General features: G+C 37.6%; 1 protein-coding gene across 2 annotated transcripts in view; it reads right to left on the reverse strand.

The window, feature by feature from the left end:
• The window catches only part of mdm1 (Mdm1 nuclear protein), a 133,064-nt gene that overhangs the window by 81,068 nt on the left and 34,957 nt on the right, over nt 1–17,039 (reverse strand). For both annotated transcript variants that reach the window (XM_051922507.1, XM_028807264.2), the window contains exons 5-6: nt 11,242–11,418; nt 71–247 (exon numbers count right to left, since the gene is read on the reverse strand). In XM_051922507.1, coding sequence (XP_051778467.1) covers nt 71–247; nt 11,242–11,418 — 354 coding nt within the window. The remainder of the gene's footprint in view (nt 1–70; nt 248–11,241; nt 11,419–17,039) is intronic.

Genomic DNA, 17,039 nt, shown 5'->3' on the forward strand with positions numbered 1-17,039 from the left:
ATATCTTGAAAGATGCTAATATTTTGTTCCATATGAGGCCACAGAGCCTGACTGAAAGTTTTTATATTACCTTTGGCAACTTCATGCTTTCTGGGTGGCTGTTCATCTCTTCATTTATCTCTATGTCTTTGCGAAGCCTCAGACCTTTCACAGGTGGAGAACCTTTGAAGCTCTTCGTGTATTCCGTCTCACTCACAACAGCACTAGGCTTTGCCCCCATGTTGTCTTTTTTGCGGTCTTTAGTTAACTGTGAAAGTAAAAACAAAAGAACAGTCACAATATGAAAATTAAAACATAATGCAATTATTCAAGGAGCCCATGTACTTATTATAAATCAAACCAAAAAAAGAAAAATCAAATTTGTTGTTCATGTAGACTATAAAGACAGATAGACATATTAAAAGTCTAGTTAAGTGCAGAGTCACAGTGTTACTGGCCCTTATCTAAATAACAGAACTGCTACCTGAAGGTTCCGAAGATCCTATTCTCTACCACACTAGTAACTTATTTCACGTGTCTATGGTTCTTTGTTTGAAGAAAAATGTGTTTGTGCAAAATGTCCCCTTAATAACTATCCAAATGTGTCCCTGTGTTCTTGTAAAGTAATGCCTGGGATCTGCTATCCTAAATCCCTTCATGATATTAAGCATTTCAATCATTTAACCTATTAACCTCCATTTGCTTAAACTGCAATGGTTCTACTCCTTCAATAACTCAGTCCTGCAAGCAGACTAGCCACTCTACTCTGGACTTATTCTAGAAATTATGTAGGTTTTTTTTGTAATATGGAGACCAAAAGTGTAACTTAACATTCTATTACAGTTCTGAATTGGTTCTCAACATGGTCTGGATGAAGAAAGTGGAAATTCAATTACAACTCCTAGGTCCTTTCATAAGGTGTACTTTCAATTTCCAAACCTCCCATTGTGCATTTATATCTAACATTTTTACTTTTGCATGTAATACTTTGTTTACTTACATTAAATTTCATCTGCCACATATCTGCCCAAGCCTGTATGCTGTCTAGGTCTCTCTGTAATGATTCAGCCAATTCTACATTATCTGCCTTTCCACCTAGTTTTGTTTCATCTGCAAACATAACCAACCTCTTATTTATTTCCTTATCCAGATCATTTATATACAGTATATTAAAAAGAAAAGCAGCCACATTCTTCAGTTTAGAACAGCTCTTCAATAAAATACATATTTATTACATTTTTCTACATTACTTTTCTCAGTTTGTATCATAATTGTTTAATTATAGCATTTCATATTACAGACTAACAATGAAAGGCTTGACATCTTAACTTAATAAAAGAATAATCAAAAGATCACGAAATTAAATTTCCAGTCCTTTTTTTGTTAGTTTTCTTCCTCTCTCCTTAAACTATAATACAGTTAAAATCAAACAATTCTGTGACCTGATATCATCCTCGTAGCTGTGAATGGACAGTATACCTAAAAATGCATAAATTTTGACATTTTCTGCAGATACCAGTACAATATATTTGAATGTACTTTTCTGACTGATATTTATTTTTTAAGAACTCTATTAACTATTAATTCTGTAAAAACATGCTCTTTATCGTTAAAATTCTTGGTAGCCTTATTAGTATTAAGTTTATAGAAAATGAACCGAAACTGATTAATTTTGTTATTACATTTTAAAGAAACCTGTAAATATCAAAACATCAATAAAAATGCAGTTCAATAGGTATGTCTAGTGTCCAACGTTGTACTAATGCAGATTAAGTAAGCACATTTTTATTTTTCTGTTGCTTGCATATGAGAAGGTAGAATGTTAGTGCCTAGTCTTCATGAGAAACACACCCCATGTGTTATTGCAGGCTACCACAGTACAAGCCCACATGACCAAATTCACCAGACATAGCACAGAGTTTTGGCTGTACAGTGAAGTATAATGCACAGGTTTTGTTTTCCGTGTCAATGTCTGACCAATTCATAATGTCATCACTATCACTCGATGATAGAAATGGTTCAGTTTCAGTTCATTCTGGAACTGCCTTTACAGCTTTTTGTTTTTCATCGTGTTTAGTTGGAGGCTCCTCCCCACTCATGAATACTGAGGAGTTACCTTGGAGTGGCAAAACACAGAAAAATTCATTATTTTTTGCAGCATGATATCATTTCATTCATTAGATGGCAGTAGAATACTGTCCCTTGTGTTATTCTGGCTTAAAAAAAAGTAAACCAGATCATTAAACATTACTCCAAGTGTGACTCATGGTTAACCATAATTGCATAGAATGCCGAGCCCAAGTCAAACTCAGGGTTAACCCCAAAGAGGTTAATGTTCTGTTACTCAAATAGATTGAACAACAGGTATTCACCTCCCCAGCTTGTGAAAGTGATTCTTCTTAGTTACTCATGTTGCTGGAAGGCATAAAAGGGGGCAAGACGTGGCTTTTTTTATTCTGTCTTTCTCAGTTTCAAACTGCTGGCTTTAAACATATATGTACTGTCAACTCCCCTTAATCCAATATGGAGTTGCAGGGTTCCAGAGCCGGTGCAATCTTAGTAATCAGGTTGAACCACCCACACTGGACAATATTCTTAAAGGGGTGGGCTCACGGTTTACATAGAAATCCATACACAAAGACATTACCTTTAAGACACTAATATGCCAACATAAAATCACAATTCACACTTCAGTTTGCATTCAGATTTGCAAACCAGTAAAATGTGTTTTTTTCTAAATCCTTACCACAAGAAGAATTTCTTCTGATATTGTCCACTTCTGCTTATAACTACAAGGTTATGAGCTCAACTCTGCCCAACTCTAAATCACTTAACCTATCTGTTTAAGAATAAGGTTGATTGATTCCTTTATTTAGATCGTCCCTTGTCGCATCTCATTTTATCATTTCAAACTTCTTTTCTTAGGGAAGAGCACAGTGGAGGCAGGCCAAGCAGGACAGCCCAGACCTCCCTATTCCAAATTTCAGATTCCAGCTATTTCTGGGGAAATTGCACTCATTACCAAGCCATTTGAAAGATCTTCTGTTGACTTTCAGAATGTTATTTTTAGTGAATTAAATTTCTTAATTGAAATAGGTTAATCTGAACACCGTAGAATAATTTCTCAGCTTAAACCTTCCACTTACGTCCCTGACCCAGTCCCAACAACCGTCTCCAATCTGCTAATCAATAGTGTATTTGGCATAGTTAACTTTTTATTAGTCTCTTTAAGGGACTGCAGGATTAAACCTCAGCTCAAGAAAAATAACCTTGACGATTCTATCTTCAACAAGAAGACCTATTTCTAACTTGCCTTTTTAAAGTTAAATTCTAGAAAAAACACTATTTCCAACAATTAAATGATTATTTGAATAAACATATTCTTGATAAATTTCAGTTGGGTTTTAGAATGAAAGCACAGAGACTGCACAGGTTTATAGAAATACATGACTTGTTGATTAAGGTTTACACATCTGTTTTTGTTCTCATAGACCAGAATTTGACACCATAGATTACAGCAGTCTCATAATTCATCTTAGACAATGGATGGGTATCTCTGGCAGAGTTTTAAATTGATTTTGATTTAACACTAGAATTACCAGAGCCTACGAAAAAACTCGTATATCCGGCCCACCTTAAATCGCTTCTTAAATCCGTTCACACCTCTCCGCCAGCATCCTTTGTCCTCTAAATGTGCTGATAAAAGACAAGCTGCCAGCAGCCGGCTATTCCATCCCCCCACCGACTTAGAACGTGAGCGAAGTTTTCCCAGCTCACGCCTTGATTGATTATGTGGGAGTGAAGTGGAGTTTTACAGTGGAAATAAGAGATCATTATTCTAAAGTAATCTGTGTAAACACATTGTTAAAACAGAAACTTTTTCATATTTTAGTAATAAATGTTACAAAATGTAGTAGGCATAAACTATAGAATATATAAAGCCAGAGTTCCAAAGATCAAATAAACACTTTCACAAAAGCTTCAAGAATGATTCAACAGCTTCTGTGGAGTAGCGCGCTAAGATTTGCCTCTTAGCGCAGAGCAGCTTTTCCTTGCCTCACAGACCTGAGTTCGATTCCCCGCTGGGGATGAAGTGTTGCTTTTTTTTTTTCTTTTCTTTTAAACCTCAAACGGACATAAAATTTATACATTGGTATGCACTGTCAGTTACTGAGATCGTTATATTTTCATGTGGGATGCTCCTTTTCAAATATTTTTTTTAACAATTGAGACTGCAATTAACAGGAACAACTGTCCTTATAACTTATTTTTAAGATCCATAACACACAGACAGACAGAGCACTGCGTAATAGAGAGACAGACAGGCAGAGAAGTCACTAGATATATAAATAAACAGGGAAGCCACGTGTACTGAAAGAAAAAAAGAACAACATGTGCGTTGTCCCTGCTGCACTGAATAAGCGCAGGCGCTCTAACATCACCCCTCCCCCAGTGCAGCAGGGACAACGCACATGTTGTTCTTTTTTTCTTTCAGTACACGTGGCTTCCCTGTTTATTTATATATCTAGTGACTTCTCTGCCTGTCTGTCTCTCTATTACGCAGTGCTCTGTCTGTCTGTGTGTTATGGATCTTAAAAATAAGTTATAAGGACAGTTGTTCCTGTTAATTGCAGTCTCAATTGTTAAAAAAATATTTGAAAAGGAGCATCCCACATGAAAATATAACGATCTCAGTAACTGACAGTGCATACCAATGTATAAATTTTATGTCCGTTTGAGGTTTAAAAGAAAAGAAAAAAAAAAAGCAACACTTCATCCCCAGCGGGGAATCAAACTCAGGTCTGTGAGGCAAGGAAAAGCTGCTCTGCGCTAAGAGGCAAATCTTAGCGCGCTACGCCACAGAAGCTGTTGAATCATTTTTGAAGCTTTTGTGAAAGTGTTTATTTGATCTTTGGAACTCGGGCTTTATATATTCTATAGTTTATGCCTACTACATTTTGTAACATTTATTACTAAAATATGAAAAAGTTTCTGTTTTAACAATGTGTTTACACAGATTACTTTAGAATAATGATCTCTTATTTCCACTGTAAAACTCCACTTCACTCCCACATAATCAATCAAGGCATGAGCTAGGAAAACTTCGCTCACGTTCTAAGTCGGTGGGGGGATGGAATAGCCGGCTGCTGGCAGCTTGTCTTTTATCAGCACATTTAGAGGACAAAGGATGCTGGCGGAGAGGTGTGAACGGATTTAAGAAGCGATTTAAGGTGGGCCGGATATACGAGTTTTTTCGTAGGCTCTGGTAATTCTAGTGTTAACTGGTAAAAAAAAAGTTAGTTCCAGTGACTGTAGTTCAAAAATCCAAAATATTGTATATGGAATATGAATTTCTGAATGAAGGAGTAGTAATTCCTCAGACTTTATAAGGAAAACTACAGAAATCTTAGTTGTTGGCAAAAATGGAAATAGTTAAGGTCTAACAAACAAACTCCATCTCTTAACATAAACGTCAAGGCAGAAGTAAAGAATTTTGGTGCAATCATGGAATCTGATCTAAATTTTAAATCACTCATTTAACCATATTACTAGGACTACTTTTTCATTTAAGGAACAAAGTCAGATCTCTAATTTAAACATTGCGCAATGCTGAGAAATTCATTCACACTTTTGTTTTTAGCCAATAATATTACTTACTCTAATGCACTCCTAACAGGGCTATCTAAGAAAAGAAATCAATCAGTTGCAGATAGTTCAGAATGCAGCAGCAAGAATCTTAACTGGAAAAAGAAAAGTTGACCATACCTCACCAGCTTTAACATAGTTACATTGGTTACCTGTGTCCTATAGAACGTATTTAAAAATACTACTAATGGTATATAAAGTTTTAAGTAGTCTTGCTCCTGGTGCCTGGTCCCTTACATTCCCAGTTGTAACCTTAGATCTTCCAATAGTGGTTTGCTTCTTACTACAAGAGCTAATTATAAAATACTAGCTGTGTAAGCCCGTGCTGTAAAAAGCCTGGGGTCCTAGAAACTATTGAAATTGTCATAAAAAAAAAATTGAAATGTAGAGATGTCAGGTAACTGAAAGGAACTAATCTAGTCATCTCTCCTAGGAGGATTCATTTTTGAATCTTGTATATTAGCAGTGGGAGGAAAAGTAAAAGGGATACTGTTTTGCCGATGTTAATGGCTAAGCAACTTTGTCTTTCTTGTGAGGTTTCGTATTGCTGACGTGCTGGCCTCACTTGTGTTATTAGTGGCTAAGCGAGTTTTCTGTTTCCTCGGAGGCGGAGCCCTTACCCTGACTCCCCCTCTCACTTCCGGGCCAGACAGACGCACACACTTCCACGCGTAGACATTTATATATAAGAATTGGTGAGGCAGCCTTTTGGCCATGCACCAAAAACTTCAAGTATTTCACAGATAGTGAATATCTAAAATCCCACTGTTTTAATTTAACATTTTCATTAATGCATTTTAGTTATACTTTTAATAGACTGAACATGCCAAGAAATATTCTTTATGGATGTGCAACAATCAACCCTTTTCTCTACTCTGCTTTCTTTGGTGTTTTTTCTGTGGTGGCATTATGTGCCACAACCAGCTTGTCGAAGGACTGTGCTAGCCACCTATAATCCTGGAACATAAGCAGACACCCAAACTGTCAACAAGACCTACAGCATCAAATTTCCCAAGACAAAGCTTTAAAAGAAAGAAAAAAACAATAAGAAACAATTTAAGTACATTTATGTTAGGTAGAGTGCCCAGTGGGTCTCTTGGAGATTTATTGCTGGTGTGTTTAAATATTAGGTCTTACTAAAATAAATCTGAATTAAAAGAAAAAAGATTAAGTGTATAATGTATTCACACAAATTAAAATATATTTAACCGTTTGTCACACACGTGCTAAAGGGCTTGAGTAATTGTAATACCACACCAGACCAGGGGGCGGCAGGATATGCCGACTGTCTTTCTCAGTTCCTTACAGACCATTCCCGGGAAATCCCACCAGGTTCTGGCACCTTGGATGACGTCACTTCCTCTATGGGCCAAAGCCGCCAGCTTACCTCCAGCCTGGCAATTCTGTTTTGGACTCAATCTTGTAAACATCTCTGTTCAATAATTTAACAATTTTGCAGCCAGGATACAATATACGGGTGGCTCAAACTGGCATCCCAGATGGGACTCCTGGCCATCTGTTGGTAGGAGCCCCTTAATAATTTTGTGGCCCAACCCAACACAGCAGTGCGAGGCACACAGCAGCACGGAGGCGCTCACCCGCACACACACAACTTGTCAGTGGCAGGTGCTGAAGCCACGCCCGAAAGGAGAAAAAGAAAAAAAAAAAAGCCAGAGTCAGGAGGAAGGAGTGGACAGAGCTTGAGGCAGAGTGGAGGCGGATGGACTGGTGGCAAGGAAGGGAATGGACTGTGTTGGTAATGCGCGCACAAACTGTAAATAAACACGGGTGTTGAGTAAACCTGTGTCCTGCCTGTCTGTGTCAGGGGGTTAGGGTGGCAGTACACCCCCTAGTGGCTCACACTTTAAATTGGTTAAATGACCACTCCTAATTGTATTCTGCAGGTGCCATGAGTACAAGTCTCTAATTATTAAATTAAATCTTATAATTCATGGACAACAAAATTGTTAAATTAGGTACTTTCATTTAATGATTATAGGAAGTAATGCATTTTTTAAGGAATTAATGAATGCAAAAATGAATCAATCAATCACAGGTGTATATATGCCGACTGAGGTGTGCATTAATGTTTTCCTGTTTGTTTGCTACTGAAATATTTATTTGCATATCTCCTAGAATGCCACTTGTAGCAAGACTGAGAAGAATAAGCTAAGACAGGCCTGAAAACGAGCAAAGTAGTAGCATATTAATGCATTTTAATAACAAATAAGGGCACCTATCATAACTCATAATATTAGTACACTAGCTTTCTTACAATTTATAAAGGGTCAGTGTAAAAAACATCTGCTTTGTAAAAATGTGTAACATTTTAAAATTCCTTTGATGTATGTGAAGAAATTATTGATTATTTCACAGCACAAAAGTATTTTTGGGAAAATAATAATAATTGTGATCGGCTCCAGAGCCAGAGTCACAGGGACTGCCCTCCCAACAACCAACCATCCAGCTCCTCCACACTCTGCACACTGCAGCTAGTGATAGACATTTCAATTCACTTTACTGATTCGATTCTTTCGTATTACCCATTTAAGTGAATCAGTGTTTTGATTTTAGTATTAGATGCTGGTGCATACATAAAGTCTCCTTTTGATCACATCACAAATACAAAATTTAGTAATTCGTATTATTTCATATATATTATATATACTGTATATACAGGTAAAATTCTGTTACAACGAATATCTTTACAACGAAATTTTCATTACAACGAAGTATTTTTATGGTCCCAACAGCTTCCCCATATGACACGAATCTATAGAAATCACGTTACTACAAAGTACATTCAACAGATACTTTCATTACAATGAAGTGCCCAAAAGACATTGATATGCCTGAATGAATCATCCGCAAAGCAGTTAGTTCTGTGGCCATAGCTCAGTTGTGCACAACGATCCCCCAAACAGAAACACTAATTTTTTTTTCTTTCTTCGCACTTTCCTCGTAATGTTGTTTTTTTTTTTGTTTTTTTTTTGCCTTTTTTGTTTCTTGCAGTTTTCAGTGATACCTTTTGCTTATCGCTCGTCAACATTTGAAAAACATCCATTGGAATTTAACTCATTGTCACCCTCCTATAGAAACCGCAGACATGAAAAAATAGTAACAGTTCATATTAGAAAAAAAACTTTACATTTTTGCAGCTCTCGATTGCGACAAAAAGTAAAAAGACGTTGCCAGTGAAATCGTAATTTCGCTATCGACGCTGTCAACTTTCTTGAAAGACCGAGCAAATAAAGAAGAAAAATCTCGGGTTGCAAACATATGTGATCTGCTGCATTTGAAGACGTCGAAAAAGCCATTTTTATGTGGTTCAGTGATGCTCGTTCAAGAAACATTCCTATTAATGCGCCACTCATTCAAGAAAATGTCAGGTTTGTAAACTCTCTTGGCACCTCCCTCAACTAGACAACACGCCGAAGAGCGTCCCGAAGTCCAAACGTCTATGGAAGACTGTTTATCTGTTGCCGGGGCAACATTTGGCTCAAAGCTGTGCTGTGTCTCTCAGCTATGCTGCATCTCTCCGCCAAAGCAAACAGAAAAGATATCGATGGGCGATATGCAAGGAGCATTGTAAATGCAGGGAACAGGATTACTTGATCACTGATCTGCTGTGTCTGTGTATAGCAGAGTGGCAGATCACGCTACAATAAATAAGTGTGCCGTTCCTGTTTCAAGCTGAATAAAGCTGGTTTTGCTAAAGTACTGAGACTCAGCCTCATGTTTTGGGGTACAAGACAGGGACTTATTGCGCGACGCACTTCAGCATGTCATTACCATTGGGTGGGGAGTGGGGGGTCTCAAAAGAGTTCAGAAACCTCACAATATGAAGGATGATTCGGCTCCTGATTGATAACTGTGCTTCCACATTTAGATTATGTCGCGTGGAATTCCTCCCACCCAATTGCACAGCAGTGCTTCAGCCATTGGATTTGGGCATCATTTACACCCCTGAAAATGTATTATCACAAGGAAATGTTGAGCAAAATTCTCGTCAGCATAACTTGTAGGCAGGAGGAGATTAAAATTAACGCGAAAGAAGCTATTGAAATGATTGCAAACGCCTGGGCACAAGTTAAAGAAAGCACTATATAGTGATAAATACAGAATCTCATTACAACAAAATATTTTTTAGGTCCCTGAGAGTTCGTTTTAACGGAATTTTACCTGTATATGTATAAATACATTATATAATCCAGAAAAAAATGGATTACAGTATTTAAGAAAACTGAACTTCAACAGTAAGTAAATGAATGACTTTAATATTAATGTCCGGTGAAAACGTACATTTTTGTCAGTTCTCAGGATGATGAATGCTGGTGAAGTTTAATGATTTGAAGCACCTGGAATTATTGAGCAGGTACATTCTTAATCCTAATTCGTTAATATCATTCTGCATATCAGTAAAGGAGAGCAGCTTTTCAAACTGCATATTTTTTATACTAGAAAAGCAGCTAAATAAATGTGCTTTGCTTGGAAGAGTTCCAGCATCATGGTATCACTGCTAGTTCAAGTGATACTAGTGTATATGCAGAACTTGCATATCTCCTGTGGAGCAGGAGTGTATTTTACAAATATCAGGATGTCTTCTGCAGAATATATTGCATCAAAGAACTTTTCATATAAACTGCACTTCTGCATGACTTGAAGAAACAGAGGAATAACAAAAGAAAAAAAAAACACATCCAAACACACAGATGGTAGTTTGTACTGCATGTTTAAAAAAAAAAAAAAAAAAAAAAAAGGATCTCTGAAAATGAACTGCTATAATATAGTTATAAATGTAATATTATATTAATAAACCTATAGCTATAAATAGTACTGTTTTTACTCATCATCAGGAAGTGAACACCTTTTGCCAACACATTTTACTCACTTCCAGTCCATGGCAAATCACAAATATTCTACAGTCTAAAACATTTTGGAAGAAGCCATCAATAACTTAACATGAAGTTTTTTATAAGGCTGTCTTGCATCTTTTTTCCCCCCAGTCATATCTACTCTGTAGACAGACAATTTATCTGCATGAAAAATGTACAATATGTGCATTAAAGGATTCCTGATATATGCTGATTGGCTAGAGTGTGGTGATCACGGGAGATGCAATTTGCTGAATGCAAACATCACTATTTTTATTTTAGCACAGTAAGAAACAGCATTATCCTATGAACTCTATTCCTAGTATACATATGAAATGGCAGAATTCACAAATGTTACTGCCACTCACATGATTTCAAGTTGAAAGATTAAACATGGCCTCAGAATACCCAATATTTGTGAATATTTTTTGTAAACATGAAAATAAAGAAATGCAATATTGTAGTAGTACAATTTTTGAAATAAATTAGTATTTACAGTCAAGCATTAGAATTGTAAACCAAATGAAACTTCATGTAACCAAAATAATTATTTAAAAACACTGTAAAACAGAAAAAAGAAAAACCCAAACACAATAGAAAGCATATAGTGTTGATTGACTAAGGCTCTTTCATTCTAAGAGAGTCTTAACTTAATGACAGAAGTTAAAAAAAAAAACAAAAAAAAAAACACCATATACATTACCCTTTAGAAGGCACACTATAGTGTAATAATAATAATAACCTTTGACTTTTTCACAGGAGAGATATTTTCTGGTTCATGCACTTCAGTTTCATTCTCATGATTTGTCCGTAGTCTCAATCCTTTTGAGTGCGCAGAGCCCCTGTAGCTCCTGGTATATTCAGTTTCATGGATCATTGGAGTTATTCTAAATGGAGACTCAGTCCTTTTTGCAATTAACTAAAATGTGAAAAAAATTAGTGGAGTTAAATAATGTTTAAAATTTTCATTGTTTTCCTGTGGAAGGAAAAGGCAATAGCGTTTTTCAATCTGGTAAGACACATTTTTCACAATGACCATGAAACACAAATATATGCTGCCATGCAATTTCACACTGTAAACTAAGGAGAATTCTGCACAGAGCATTTTAGAACAAAAATAGCTCAGCAAAGAAAGACCACACAAGCCTGGTTATGCAAGTGCATATAATGACAAAATGCAATACATAAATGTAATATATAACTTAAAATTAGGGCTGGGTGATGTGGCAAATAAATTTATGGAAGATTCATGATTTTCACTTTCAACTATTCTTGATGGAAGAAAGAAAGAAAGAAAAAAAACAAAAAACACAAAATTAGGTCTTCCTCAATTTGTAAATCGAAAGTACAACTGTATCCTTCCTTGAATTACAAAAATATGTATATTTCTATTGTCAAAGGGAAAATGTACAAAATAAGAAAAACTTTTCTGTGCAGATTTTTCGGTATTTTTTTTTGTAATTTGTTTCTATATTTGTAGCCGTGTTTCTTCTTCATTGTGGCCTCTATATTCTTTCTGTATCATTTCCAGGGACCTTTCCTTCCTATGTGCTTTTTATTTTGCTGCCCTCAGTGCTCTTTTCTACAACTAAGACACACCTTTTGCTATACCACAGGTGACTTTTTTTTCTTCTTCATACATTATAGCTTGCAAAGCACACCGGCCAGCTTCGTCATTCTATTGTAACTATAGGTCTTCAGTGTGCCTGCCTGTAGAGGAATCCCTCCTTCCTAGTGCACTCTGATAGCCCTCCAACTACACATTATAGACAGCCTGCTTGTTCTTCTAAACCACTGTAGCCTAGGTACCATTTCAGAGTAAGAAGGCATGGAAAACTCTGAAATAATGCCACAGTGACAATTTACTGAGCAGAAATCAAACAGGTTTACATCCATCAACAAAAACAATAAAAAAAAACAACTGCACAACCAGTTAATGTTTACAAATCTCCCATTTTAATTAAGCACCTTGCACTTTCAGCCTCCCGTTTCAAAAAATGAGGGGTTATTATTTGTTAATATAGTGCAGCCTCTATTCAGCTCCAGCACACCAGACAAATTTACAGTCCCACATACAGCCAAGCTTGTGGTACTATTACCACTCAAAATGAGAAGTGTGCCCGCTCCCCTTAGCATCCCATTTTCATCCCCAGTTGCTGCGCCTCAGCATTTTAGTTGCTGCTTTGCATAAAGAGCAGGCTGATGGAGCTCCTTTATGCTCACACCACCTCTTGCAGTGCTCTGAGCAGCCCTATTTGCAAGCCTCTTGTTTTTGAGCCACCTTGACTTCTGGGGATTTTTGGGCCAATCATTATGTTTTGACTGTACACACATGAGTAGCCAATTAAACTAAGGTGTTTGCTCAAATGTTCAACTCTACTAAAATAAAAATCATAATTTTTATGTTTGAATACTAGGGGGCTCTGCCCCCTGCTCGCTTCGCTCGCCCACCCCCAGGTTTGGTTTACCGAATATACAATTTAAAGAGATTGTTAGTTTCCTGGGAATTGTTATATATGCATTATTTTCACTTTTACTTTAAAATTTTTGTAAAAACAATACTTGTCCTTTATTTCCGGTCCCGGACGTGGTTACATCTCTTTCTCACAGAACGTATAACGCTGCTCACGTTGTGAAGGGGGTGTGGCTGAACGCACACTAAGGAGAACGATCAGATCATCTGCTGGCGAGCTGTGTGTTTTGCTTGTCGCTTGTCAATGTTTTAATAGCTGGGAGCACATGAATAATGTCTGCCAACAGCAATCCAACAACTGCTAGGTTAGATGTCCATGGACTTGCTTTAAATGATGTCCCACGTGACGCTGTAAAAAACAATACTTGTCCTTTATTTCCGGGTTCGGGCATGGTTAAATCTCTTTCTCGCAGGACATATAATGCTGCTCACGTTGTTATGGGGGTGGGGGTTGGTTGGGATGGATGAACGCATGCTAAGGAGATGCCGTTGGATCATCTGCTTTCTTTCTGCTGCTGTCGATCATTTAAAAGCCTGTACAGCAGCTGTCCTTGTGCCACTTCGCGTCTCTACCGCTCGCATTGTGAAGGGGGGGGATTAGGGTCACTGAACGCACGCAAGGAGAAGCAGTCGGATCATCTGCCAGATTTCTGCTGCTGGCGAGCTGCATGTTTTGCTTGTCATTGTTTTAAGAGCTGGGAGCAAGTTAAAGTATCTCTCGCAGGACTTAAAATTGTCTTCCGAGAAGATCACGTCTTGTCTCCCTAGTCTCTCTCCCAAAGATTTTTTTTTTTTTTTTATAATAGAGAGATTGTCAAAAAAAATGAATTCAAATTAAACAAATTAATTAGGAAAAAAACACCCAGCCTAACACAAACAATGGATACAGAAAAAATGAGCCTTCCAGTAGAGAACAGGAACTTCAGTGCTTATAGATAACCATTTCAAGAAAAGCATCATCTATTGAACAATATCCATTTCACAATAAGAAGAATGCTTTTTATACAAATATTAAAGAACCCATTTGTCCAAAAGCCATCACTGGAGTCAGTCCCATAACCTCTTTGCTGGTGTGATAAAGCATAACAAGAAATATCACTGTATTGTAGTACTGGGCGGTATGACCAAAATTCTATATCACGGTATTTTTCAAAATTATACCAGTTTTAGGGTATTCAAATGGTATTTTCTTCCCATGCATGAGTGGATGTTAACCACATTTTCCACTGCAATTACTGCAGTAGACTGGCTAAGAATAACCTATTCCACTGTCATGAGAATTGTACATTATAAAAAAAATATTTTGATATGCACACAAGTATTAATACAGGTTTGCATGGCCCCAAAAAGTGATAGTTTTCAAGGGGGTGGTACTAATGAAGAGAAGGAATCACATTGCATGACAATTGCAGTCAAAATATAGAACCTTTTTATTGAACAAATCTTGCAAACAACTTAAACTAAAATTTTGATAACATATTTTCAACCATCCAAAGAGGCATTTAGACTTAGTAAAATATCCAGAGGTGCTTGTCAAAAGTTGTATTGCACTGAACATGTCATAGAAAAGGAATAAATAGTACATATGTTTATAAACCAACAAGGGGGCTCTGCCCCCTGCTCGCTTCGCTCGCCTACCCCCAGCGTTGGGTATCCTGAAATACATTAGTCGAGCTCGTTCGTTTTGGAGCCGTGCCCGCTTTGCCCGCGGCATTTCAGACGCGCGTTGTAGGCGCCTGCGTTCATTGATTTTATCCAGGCAGGTTCACGTTTGTATATCCGTCAGTCGAGGTTGTTCGTTTTGAACCCGTGCCTGCTTTGCTTCCGCAGTTTCAGACGCGCGTTGTAGGCGCCTGCGTTCATTGATCTTATCCAGGTGGGCTCGTGTTTGTATCGTTGAGCTGTATTGTGTTTGAATTTGGTGTAAAGCGTTCAGCGGTTTGTACAATCCCAAGCAGCACATTATTCCTAACTTCACTCGGCAGTAGTGCCACTCACATTATGGCGGTGACGCCTGCGCCTTCCATAGTATCTTTGTGGACCTGTGGGGCCTCCGTAGCCTCTCACGTTTGACTCTGGGGTGCAGCGCAGAATGACTCTGGGGTGCAGCGCAGAATCCTCTTTTTTGTGTGGTTGTGTCGTTAGTGGTAGCTATGGGCGCATTGTTGCTTCATTTCTCATTCACGTTAGTTGAGCTCTTTCTTTCTTGGTCCGTGACTCCTTCGTTCGCGGTGGATACGACTTCGCTTGCGGGTTTATGAGACGCGCGCCTGCGCAGTACGTCTCATGGTCCCATCGCCGTGTCCCTGCGTCCATATCCGGTTTACTCTTGGTTAGTAATATGGATTACACTTTCTGTTAATGGTAACAATCGCTGTCCACTGACACGTTAAAGTCACTTTTTAAACAACTTTACCATCATTAAACTGCATAATATTTAAACTAATAAATAATAATAAAATAAATAATAGTGCAACTTCCAGTAATAATACTATTACTTCAAGCCCAGGTGCATTACACAGTATTCACCAAATAAAAATAAAATAAAATTAAAAGTGCAAATTGGTGATGACATCTTTACCAACTGAACCATCATTAAGGCAAATTGCATTAATATGGACCTTGCTTCAAGCTAAGCTGTATACATAAAAAATAAAACTGCAACTTGCATTTGTAATGCTATTTGTGGTATAGCCCTACGGAAGCGTATTAGGGCCACGGTGAAGAAGAAAAAAATATGGACACAGTGAAGAATAAAAAAACTATATGTCGAGAATAAAGTCGCCATGTTGACTTTATTCTCAACATTTCCACTTTATTCTTGCCGTTTATGTTGAGATTAAAGTCAACATTTCCACTTTATTCTCATAGTTTATTCTGTCATTAAAGTAGAATGTCGTAAACTAAACTTTATCCTAAAATCAATGTTTCATTTACTAGATTTTCTCAAACCCCGTCATAAGTTAATGTAGCACATTAAATGCATCATGTTAAGGTGTTCCCCGACCCAGTTGTTAATCGCTACGCGCTTCTTAAACGGACTTCCTCTGCACTAAGAGGAGGCGCAGGCAGCTATCACCACACAGAATACATTCACTTCATGATATTCTTGCTGTCTGAAAATTTAGAATGCTAAGATAAATACTTAATATCATTTTCATGATGAAATGCATTAAAGCATATATTAATCATGTGGGGGCACGGTGGCGTGGAGGTTGCATTGCTGCCTCGCAGCAAGGGGGTCCCGGGTTTTCCCTGCCTTGAATTTGTATGTTTTTCTGGTGGGTTTACTCTGCATGCTTCAGTTTCCTTTCAAAGTTATGTAAGATGTGGGGTTTTGTTACGTTATATTGACCCTGCTAGTGTATGTATTGCTCGTATTCACCCTGCGATGTGCTGGTGCCACGTTCAGGATTTCCTCACACACAATGCTTGCTGGGATGGGCGCAACCCTGAATGGCTGGCATAATTAAACATATAAAACAAAGATTTTTTTTAAAGTTCTGAACACTCCGTGGCCTAAGTTTATAACTAGTTTTAATTTCACAAAGACATTTATCGTGTGGTGATTGGTTTTGTGGAGAAAGAAAAAGGAAGGATAGGAACTTGGGGTTTGGTACGTCAGACAGAGACAGCACACATGCAATAAAGAAAGTCCGCTCAAAAGAACATCCAATTCGAGTCCCTACCTTTCAAAGACCCAAGAGGACATTGGGAAGAAGATCTCTAAATCAATATATCAGAAAAGGAATGAAAGGTAGAATTGATTATTTTTTTTATAAATAATAATTTCTTGTCTACAATTAAATCATGCAAATATGACACAATTGTTATCTCTGACCATGCACCTCTAGTCTTGGAGCTAAAATCAATAAGCCCCTCACACTCACCTCGCAGATGGCGCCTTAACCCTCTTCTACTGGAAGACGAGAACTGCACAGAATTTATATCCAAACAAATCAGCTTCTTCCTAGAGACAAACACGCCCACAGAGGTCTCCGCAGGAACACTCTGGGAAACTCTAAAGGCCTTCTTAAGAGGACAGATTATTTCATTTGTTTCCCACA

Source organism: Erpetoichthys calabaricus, chromosome 1 (genome assembly GCF_900747795.2).
Source record: "Erpetoichthys calabaricus chromosome 1, fErpCal1.3, whole genome shotgun sequence".
Classification (NCBI taxonomy): Eukaryota; Metazoa; Chordata; class Cladistia; order Polypteriformes; family Polypteridae; genus Erpetoichthys; species Erpetoichthys calabaricus.